Source organism: Poecilia mexicana, unplaced genomic scaffold (assembly GCF_051168715.1).
Source record: "Poecilia mexicana isolate PSO_F unplaced genomic scaffold, ASM5116871v1 scaffold_18, whole genome shotgun sequence".
In the NCBI taxonomy this organism is placed as follows: Eukaryota; Metazoa; Chordata; class Actinopteri; order Cyprinodontiformes; family Poeciliidae; genus Poecilia; species Poecilia mexicana.
Genome location: NW_028263387.1, coordinates 10,555,359 through 10,566,104, shown reverse-complemented (window position 1 = coordinate 10,566,104; position 10,746 = coordinate 10,555,359). Strand labels below are relative to the sequence as shown.

Genomic DNA, 10,746 nt, shown 5'->3' with positions numbered 1-10,746 from the left:
GACGATAATCTATTCATCGTCAAGGGTGATCTACTTATCGGCCTTGATGATAAATAGATCACCCCTGACGATGAATGATCTATTCATTCAGGGTGATGACGAGGATGAATAGATGATCATCTATTCATCCTCGTCATCACCCTTCGTCAAGGGTGATCTATTTATCATTAAGGCCGATAAATAGATCAAATAGATCAAGGGTGATCTATTTATCAACACTGATGATAAATGGCTTCACCAGAGCACTAACCAAGCAAGAGTGGAAGAAAAGTTTTTGTATTGTCGTCCATATTCTCTGAAAAAAAAAAAAAAAAAAAAAAAAATTTAAAAATTTCTGCCTGTGAGCACATATGATAGACTAACTATTTTACTTCAGGACTAATATAAATAATAATAATAATGTATATTAATATAATAGTATTAATGTTTATCTTTTAAGAAACTACAGCCCAAAAACGTGACAATAAATGTATTTATTTAATTGGATCAATTAGTTTAACTTTCTTCTTTTACTTATTTATTTCAGCTGATAAGTATTTTAAAAGAAAAACACATTTCTCTTCTTGTTTTGTAAAATCTTTTATTTTCCTCACCTTTTGAAACATTTTGATAAAAACGGCCACGTGTTTATTCTCCATTTATTGCACATGTTCTTTCTTTGCCTACAGTCGTTATTATGCTTAATGAAAACGTCATAACAAAAAATAAAAATAAAAAACACTCCGTGACCCGTTTCTGTTTTCCGACAGCCGGATTTCATTGAGTTTCAGAAGGAGAGAGAGACTAAGGAGGGCTGGGGGCTGCTGGGGGTGTAGTGTCCCATTTGGTGACCCCTGTATCCCTCCTCCACTCCCCGTCGCCTTGTGCTTCAGGGACCTGAGTGCAGGCACATAATAACAGCTGGTGTGCTGCAAGAAGCCAATTATTACGACCCTGGCGCCCCCCACCTGGCAGCCTGTAAGGCCGGGTGTGATCGTTAGGACCCCCAGTCGAGCTTTGATGGGAGCACCATCAGAGGAGGAGCTGGCTGCTGAGGTGAAAATTGGCAATTTCAGAAGGTCGGACCGGTGTTGCATGTTTTATTTACACTCAGCGACTCAGACTTCAAGGCAAACACCTCCTGAAAAATATCTTGACGTAATCAGAAATGGGGATTGTCTTGTGAGAGTGGGCCATCAGCCTAGAAGAAGTGGGATTAGCTTATCAGTAGGAGGGTTAATGTTGAGTGGAATGAAAGCAAAGCTTTCGTGTTTAACGCATTCCTCTTTCGGAGGTTGATCTCTCCCATGAGGACGACCTGAGTGTCTCAGGTGGAAGCAGCAGGACGGAGCTTATTGATCCTCCTCCTCCTATAGAAAGAACTCCTCAGATCTCCCAGCAGGGGGTCGCCGAGGCAGGAGCCAGCCTCGTTTATCACCGCAATTCACGACAGCGAATAAAAATCGATTCCGCAATAATTAGAGTCTTTTCTGCTGGATTTGTTTCCGTCTGCAAACAAATATTTTACCAGTTGAGTTAGCGGGTCGTCATGTCCTCAACCCACAAACCACGACGAACGCAGATTATATATATATCGACCCCAGCCCTTGATCGGTTTTATTGACAGGACTCCCAGTTCATTCATCAGGATGGAGATTTTGTTGAGCGTCAAAGAAGGCTCGGCTGATTACTGAGAGGTTAATGGTGGGTGATGGGAAAATTTACCCTGAAGGACCTGAACTCAAGCGGAGGAGATTAAAGTGACACGACTCCGTTTAAAACACCTCCGCCCCATTAGATTTCTGCTAAAGCAATCCGAGGAAGGAAAAGGAAACGCCCCAAAGATAAATGTTAGCAAAGACCAAATGAAAACAGCAACTTGCAAATGTATCGATGTCAGAAACTTTAATGTGTTTCACTGGAACTCCAGGCGACACATCTAACCAAAAATGTGCAGAATTGTGACGAGGAAGGAAATATAGAAAAGGTCAGTCGGCCTTTTGTAATCAGCTTTCTGAATAAATACTTCATAGGTCATGAATTTTTCAGATGCAAGATGTTTGGAAGTGTCTTTACCAGTGTTGTACATTTAGACACTGAAATTGTTCCCCCAATGAAAGGAAAGACAAGTCTTTGAACAGATTCTCAATGGGATTTACGCCTGGACTTTGACTAGACAACCGTAACTCTTCCATCCAAGAGTTAAGATGTTTTCAGCTTCTAATAGATTTTGTTTTTCTATTTTTACCATAAACTTTGACCAACTTCTCCTCCTTCTCCAGCAGAAAATCTTCCTCCCCTCAGCTATAGCCGCCATGTTTGGTTAGGTTTCCACCACATATTTTGGCTGAAAAGTCAAATTCTGGTCTCATTTGACCAGAAAGCTTTCTCAGTCTATTGAAGTTAAAAATGCAACAAAATATATTAAAACATCAAAGAGTTATGAATGCCTTCTCAAAGTTTTGTTATGTTTTCTTCATTACAGTCATGAATGACACAGCAGCACAGACAGGTCAGCCGAGGTCGCCGTCATGCATGACTTCCTGCTCATAATCCTGCCAGAGAGACCCCGGGTGAACTCACAACACACACAACGCTCCGCATGATGAATAAGTGATCATCGCCTCTAAATAATAAATAACGATGATTATTATCGGTCACCTCTGGAGCGTTCCCCCCCCCCCTTCCCTTCCTCTGGCTTCTGGACAGATCCAGTAAACATGATCACACAGTGACCGACATGAACCTGGTCCTGGGAGTCGCACTCCTCCAACCCAATGTGTCAAACGCTCGCAGTATTTGTCTGGGAGGCGTTAGGCGGCGCCTTGTTGTTTAACTTTCTTTCCTTTCTTTTTTTTTTTATGGCTCAGAGGCATCCGTCACCTTCAGGTGGAACCATCCTCTCATTTCGGTTTTGTCTGCTGGTGTTTGTTGCCATTTGTTTCGTTCTTTTTCCAGATACCAACCGCTTCACTTCTGGTTCTGCTGGAGGTTTTTTCCCCCTGTTGAAAACAAGTGTTTCCTCTCCACTATCCCCCTGTGCTTCTCCAAAATGACAGCTTGATTTGATTTGATGCAGCCTTTTGTTTTTTTTGTTTTTGTTTTTTTTGTTTAAATAGATTGTTGAACTGCATTATAACTACGATTGCATTGGTGTGTATGGAAATCTGGAAGGATTTTAATTGATTTCCAATATGAATCGGTCGAGTGTTTGTGTCATAAAGTACTTTGAGATGAGACATGTTTGGGGGGAAAATAAATAAAGCTGAGATCAACTGAACGCTTTCCTCGTTTCAGATTACCAAAATTATTATCTAAATGCTAAATGACATCAAAATTAAGAAATGTGAGATTAGCGTGACTTTAAGCAAATTTGGAAAGACAAGATTATGATGTCATGGCTTTGTGAGCTGTAAAGTGTTCACACTAAAGTCTGATTACAGTCACATTTAGAAGTATGAACAACCACTCAAAGAAAACATTGAATTGTTTATCACTTCCTGCTTGATAAAAACATAATATCTGACCATCTTTATGCAAAACTCACATTTTGCACTTTTTTTTTTTTTTTGCACTTCCGTCTGAGTCTGAACTGCCTCTAAAAACAACCCGAGCGAGCGCCGATGATTTGCAGAGTGATTGGATCAGGCTGGACTTCATTGTTAATGGACTGAATGTTGATTAGAGACTGAGTGTGATTGGATTGGAGCTGGATCTGTTTGTCTTCATGCAAAGTAGCATCAGAGAACTTTCTGCAGGGATTCGGCGCGATGCAGATCAGTGAAGCTGAAGTGAATTTCCTCTACTTGCTACAGATCCCAGCAGCTCGGTTCAGGTCTCTCCTTTTGTCCACGCCACACACAGAGCCTTTTCATCTTTTTAACAGGACATGATGAAACGCTCATATTCTTTTAATCTCTGATGGTTCAAAGATCTTTGGGTATTGTTTGAAGATTGCAACACTTTTTTTTCTTTTTCCTTTTTCTTTTAAACAAAATATGTTTTTGAAGTGTGTTGTTACAACAGGTTTTTCACCGCTGGTCCCCAGATAGTTATCAGCGTTTTTAATTCGGATTTCACAATAAGCGCAACGGAACAAATGCTGGGTTAGTTGATGGAAACATCCAATTAAACGACAGATTCCTTAAAGAGAACGTTCAGGGTTTTAAGTTTCGGTCGAGAGGTCATTGAGGGGTCACTGTCTTTCATACAGATGGGAGAATTAATATCAATGTTTTACTCTTAAGAGTCATATGTTTTGCATAAAATTCACAATAGATTTCTTCACATATGTAAGCCACATATGTGAAGAAATCAACACAAATGTGTCTATAAAACAAGCTAACTGTAACAAAGTGGGGAAAAAACATTATTTATTGAACATATAAATAAAAGAAGCATTTAAAGGCATACAAATCAATTAAATCTGTGGATTGAGCATTTCTGCTCAAAGTCGTTCCCCCTTATCATCAGCTGGTTTAGACCTACGTAGAGTTTGTTTAGCAAAATGCACTAATGGCATTGGCTGCAAATGTATTTCTACTTTTATTAATGTTGCCATTAGCACCACTGAGGTGAGGGGAAAAATGATTTCACCATAAACCAATCACCACCGAGCGCCTTTGGAAAGACATGTGATAGTAGAATTAAAAAAATATATATTCAGGAGAATTGTTCATAGCTCTTCCAGAAAGTTCTGGAGAGAAGTAGAAAACATTTTCCATGAACACAATAATTCACTCAAACCTCTTCACACTCACTGCACAAGACTCCACTGCTGAAGGAAAGCCAAGCTTGGAGCTCATTTATAGTTTGAAGCTGCAGAACATGTGGATAACCCAACAGAGTTTCACATTTCAAGCTAAACTCTTGAAATGTGGCAGGTCATGATTTTTTTTTTTTAACAATGAGTAATCACTATCAGTTTGAGAAACTGAGGGTGGATTTTCCAGGAAGACAAAAAAGCATCCCAACACACATTCAAAGAAAACCTCAATTAGTTTCGGAGAAGATACAATGTAGCTGCTAAAGCTAGGTGAGCAACACCAAGAGCAATGCCGCCTTAAAGTTGACCTCCCCAGATACTTAATATCAGTTTACAACTAGTACAATATTATGTCAGGTGTCCTTTGGGCTCGGAGAAGCCGCATTTACAGCACATTACTTGGCTCTGCTTAAAAGTCGGAGGGATATTAAATAAAACCTATCCAAAACTGTGAAACTGATCTTTTTGTCTAATATTATTTGCTAAAGTCACCCAGCAGATGCACAGTGTTTGCAGCTAGTACTCGAGACCGGCCCCACAGGTGCATTTTTGTGATGATCACGTGTGGACACGCCCCGCCCCGCCGCCCTCCATTAAAACGCAGCAAAAGTCGTCGCTCCGCTTCCACCGACCAGTCAGCCCCACACGGAGAGGGCCGACGCGGCAGAGCGACGGAGAGCGGACGTAAAACGAAACCAGCGGGTCCTGCGTGCGTGCAGGAGGCGCTCCGGCGACAACATAAATTAGTAAACGCAAAGCTGAACCAAGAAGCCCGAACCGGGACTCAGCGGACGGACTCGGGAGGACATTTCTCTATAGAGAAGGACAGCCAGGTAAGTCGGTTCTTCCTCTGCGGGCAGCCACGCGTGTCTCCGCTCCGTGTCAGGGTTGTCGTGCGTCAGCGGGTTTTTTTTTTCTTTCTTTCTTTTTTTCTGCTCTGCTTAGATTATAGACTCTGAAGGGCGTGCGTGGACTGCGTGACAGACGAGCCCTCGAAGTCCGCTCCACTCTGGCGTCCATAATTTACAAGCTGCAGTCATGCTTAGGGGGTTGGGGGTGGGAGGGGGGTCAGTTTTGCCTTGGGGGCTGCAGACACGTTGAAACCTCCACGTAAAGTGATTGACTTGTTAAAACTATTAGTCAAATTGAGTGGAGCAGGGTTAAAGTACGAGCAATGATAAGTGAAAGGATTATATTGGTCTCCTTATCAGCTTCTTTCTTTCTCTTTAATTTTGGAGTTGCGCTTATTTGCATGCAAACCTTTTCTTTCTTTATGTTTTTTTAATGATTTTCTTGCCCATGTTTCTATTGAGATGGAGCTCATCACCCTGCAGGGATGGGTTGGAGTTTTTGCTGACAGCCTGCTCGCATCACTACATGATTTAGTGAATTAACGCCTCCTGTGTGTGCGTGTGTGTGTGTGCGTGTGTGTCCGCCCCCCTCTTCAGCGCGAATAGGCTGCAGCAGCGCCAGCGAGGCGGCTCGGACGGTTGCACGCTGGAAATTCAATTGGTGGAACCAGAGAGGGAGCCCCGGCCTTTTCCACCGCAGGAAACCCGACAGAGGAAGCAGCAGCAGCACTATCTGCAGCAGCGGAGGGCCTGCTCTGCTGCACGGCATGTGGGACTGGCTCTGCAACATGCACCGCTGCAGCTGCGCCGCTCGCTGAAGGCGGACACGCTGCAGGAATTTGACAGAGAGAGAGGAGAGGAATTCGGTCCGACCGGTCGCTGACCACAGCGGCGGCGCGTTTCCAGGACTTGTCGTCGCCATTCCTCCTCCGGGGGACGGAGGGGGAGCGCACGCCGCGGCCCCTCGGCTGGCTCGCAGTGGAAATGTAAACACAAGTCGGGCTGGATTTTAAACCACGCACTCGGTCACACCTCCTCCGTCAGAGATGGAGACGGAGAGGGTCGACCCGGAGGAGCGGGAGGGAGACGCCGAGCCGCCCATGCACAGCGTCCACGGAACCAACCGGATCCGACCGTCCTCGTACCGGGCCCTGCGCAGCGCCGTGTCCACCTTGGCCCGCCTGGACGACTTCAGCTGCGAGAAGATCGGGGCTGGCTTCTTCTCCGAGGTGTTCAAGGTGAGCGAGAGGAGAGCGCACCCTTTTTCCTGAGAATCAGGGCGGTTTTCACCTCACATCCTCATTAAAACTAAGCTTTATAGACATAATGCACTCAATGTTTACCTCTTTAATCGAAAAAAAAAAGTTTTTTGCATGCTTGTAAAGGGAACTTTTAAAGAATAATTCAGCTTGTGCTTTAAAAAAAGGAAAAACAGTTTAAAAGCAGTTTGTTTCCAGCGATTTACATTTAAACCTGTAAAAGTTGTATCTGTATTCGTTGCTGCGCACTGCCGGTCAGCTGGTTGAAAAAATTAGATATAGAAATGCACTCCTATGAACCAAAAACAACCAGTCAGCATCATCTCATGTACTCGCTGCTAAAATGTGCTAATGGAGGAAAACCCTTTATCCACTGTCGCCAGTGGATATGCTAACTAGTCTTAGCATTTGCAACAGGATCTGCTAATAGGAAAAGCCGACCCGCCTCCTGGCTCTGATTGGTTGTTTCTAGTTGGCACTTGGAGCCGTAGAATATTTACAGATGATCTGTGAACTTTTTTCTCACAGATTATCTGTCTCGTTCCACACTGTTCAGTGGAAAGGAAGGTGTGTGAACTGGTGAGGAATGCATTCATGCTGGAAGATCTATGAAACAATCACATGTGATAAAGCTGAAGTTTGAAAAACTCTTGGTATAACCAAAGTCACGACTGTACCTTCGTGCACCATATGTGTCAAGAGGATTCGGTTTGAACGTCGTCTCTGACTTTTACACCCTCACTTGATGGGTATGCCGTTTTCTGTTTTAAACTGTGGATGTCAGGACAGCCATCTGAGTGGTATCGTACCCTTTTGGTTTGATACCACTCTGCTTCGGCTTTCCAAACTTTTATCCAGAATGTTTCGTCTCTCAACCTTTTCTGGCTGTGTTCCTTTGACTCTGACGATTGACAACAGGCTGAGCAGCAGCTTTACCACTGCTTCATCATTGTCATGATGTTTGCGTCTCATGCAAACCACGTTGCTTTTCGGGTTGCGCTGCTGTAACAAGCCCACCCACACTGAAGTGGCTCTCAATTGTAACAGAAAATGCCCCGATCCAGTCGCTTGGGTTGACTGGTACCTTGTAGTACTCTAGTGGTGGGTGCTACTCGACTAGAGCAGTAGGCGCTCAAACTGAGAACGTACTGAAGGGAAAAGAGCCATGAGAATACATTTTTGTCTTAAGATGCTGTTTGTATGGCCTGAAACCTTCGAGTCAAATGCCATTCAGTACCTGCCAGACTCTGACTACACGGGTAAATGCTACATCACAGAATGGGCATGCGTCTCCCACTGTGCACATGTTCTTCTGATACGAGATGCTTTTTTTTCATCCCCATCACAAGACACAAATTTGCTTGTTTTGAAATATTTTGAGTTATGAAAATTGCAGGCAGTCCTTTGGTTTGGAAACTAAATTGATTTAAGACAGTTGGCAAACTATGAGAAGCATAAATACTGAGCCAGATTGGGAACCTGCCCACCTAATATGAACTTGTTATACTTGTGTCGGTCTATGCAGAGTAAAACCGTAACAGTCAGCGTTGTACAAGCAGCAGAATGGTAAATTGCTTTGTATTTTTAAATAAAAAAATTTGATTATATTGCAGATTTTAATTTGAAAAGTTCGTAAATATAGTGAAAACAGCACTATTTTAATTTTTTTTTATACCCCAAATTACCGTGAGAATCTCACATGGCCTAATTAAAGCCATGCGTGTGTTTGACTGTTTGACCAGGCAGGTTGAGGTATTGACCTGCTGTCATCTCTATTGACCAACGTGAGGTTTCACGTTGTGTGAAACGAGTGTGAACTATGGCAACCGCTGCATTCAACACCAAACATGGGTAAGAGTGAAGAGGCGTAGTGGCTAATAATTGTTTCTGAACAACGGCCCATTGAACTTTCATCATGCATCAGTTGTCACACGATGATATTTGTGATGTTTTTTTGTGTGTAATGTGACACGGTCTGCGCAGGTAGATCAGGTGAGCGTGTGTTTGTAACTCTACGCTCCGCTCTCTGTGTGTGGGCCAGCAGCCTGCGTCCTCTGCTACGACATGCTTCTGCTCACTTCCTTAGAACCTAATTGCCAGGAATGCCTCGTTAATAAAGGCGTTAAAAATGGCGCGTTACAAAGGGCGGCTGACGAAGGGGCGAGTTGGGCAACCCGAGAAGCGATTGGAAGACATGAAGCCTTTGAATTGCCTCCAGTTTTTATTCATGTCAAGTCTGCAAGACTTGATGAGGTAGAAAAAATAAATTTTTAAACCTTTTTAAATGATTTGTAACTTTGATTATTTTTTTTGTAACACTTTATTTGATGGGGTGTGAATAAGACTGACATGACACTGTCATAAACATGACATACCATCTGTCATGAACATAAAGAAGTCTTTATGAATGTCTATGACAGATGTCATGAAGTGTCATTCGGTAAATGGTGACACTTTTAATGCAAAGTTGCTGTAAAGGTTGCATTGAAAGTCCATTAAAAATACCAACTTTGCATGATTTTGTAAATAATGACAATTTAATGCAACGTTGGCACTTTTAATGGACTTTCAATGCAACTTTTAGAGCAACTTTGCATTAAAAGTGTCATTATTTACCGAATGACACTTCATGACAACAGTCATAAACATTCATAAAGACTCTTTCATGTTCATGACGGGCATTATGTCATGTTTATGACAATGTCATGTCAGTCTTATGCATACCCCTTCAAATAAAGTGTTACCTTTTTTTGTCCAGTTGGTATTAGAACTGGACAATACTGGTAATATTGAGAAGATAAATCTCCTCTTTTAGTCAGTTCTTGACAATGTACATAACATCACAATCACTTTGTACATTACATGGAGCGACGCACTCATGTAACGTATGCCAATAATATCCTTGAACAGATGGCTCCGTTCTCACTGCCATGTTCATTGTACATTTTAGCTTCTCAAATGGAAAAGCAACATGCCATTGCAGGGTTTCCTCCAGAAAATGTGCCAAGCCTGGTGGTTGGGCGCTCTGCAGGCATTCATCCAGTGGCCAGTCATGTTTTTGAGTTAAAAAATGTTTAAAGTTTACAAGAAATTATAAAATATCACTTGATAATTATGTGTTATTGGTAGATTAATACCTGAACACCAAATATAAAGTCTTAAAAAATGCAAATATTTAAAAAAAACTTAAATAAATAAGCAATGCTCAGCCTGGTGGAGGCACAAGTAAAGCCTGGTGGCCTGCCAGGCTTATAATACAATGGGGGAAACTGCATTGTAATGATGCACTGTATGTTTTCTTGATATTGTGCAACTTAACTTTAGATGTACTCATCCTGCAGTTTGTAAATAATTTGGTTTTTCTAAAGAAGTTCCCATCAGGCGTGCAAATATGTCTATTTATTAGGGATAAAATAGTTGCAATTAAGGAAATCAGAATACAATGGAGCTTTGTTTATTCTAAGATGAGATCATATTTTTATTCTTAACTTTTTTTTTCTTTTTTCCCCCCAAATTTCGTTATGAACATATTTTTAAATAACTTTTGGTGCTACGACTGAGTAAAAAAGCCCCGCCTAATTTCAAGTTTTCGTTTTGAATGAGGTTCTAAAGGTTCTTTAGCATTAAGGCTCAGAGTCTTGCTTGTATTTATTGCTATTTTTTTTACATTTCGGCACTAAGGACCCACAAACTGTAATATCATTGATGTTTTCTTTGATAAGCCAACAAAAAGCAGTGAAATGGAAGTAAAGTGATAGTTTTCAAAAATATTTTGCATGTAAAACCCAGAAAAGTTCGGCGTGCCTCTTTTAACTCGATCTAAAATAAAACCCAGTGGACCCGATTGTGATCAGAAGTTAACGTGACATTAGTAAACTGTTCACCTGCGAAT

At 42.0% G+C, this 10,746-nt stretch overlaps 1 protein-coding gene across 1 annotated transcript in view; it reads left to right on the top strand.

Annotated features, from left to right (window-relative positions):
* The first annotated feature begins 5,342 nt into the window (after positions 1-5,342).
* tesk1b (testis associated actin remodelling kinase 1b) overlaps positions 5,343-10,746 on the top strand; it is a 29,709-nt gene continuing 24,305 nt past the window's right edge. The window contains exons 1-2 of the mRNA XM_015010733.2: positions 5,343-5,577; positions 6,193-6,833. Of these exons, the coding sequence (XP_014866219.2) occupies positions 6,642-6,833 (192 nt within the window). The 5' untranslated portion in view covers positions 5,343-5,577; positions 6,193-6,641. The remainder of the gene's footprint in view (positions 5,578-6,192; positions 6,834-10,746) is intronic.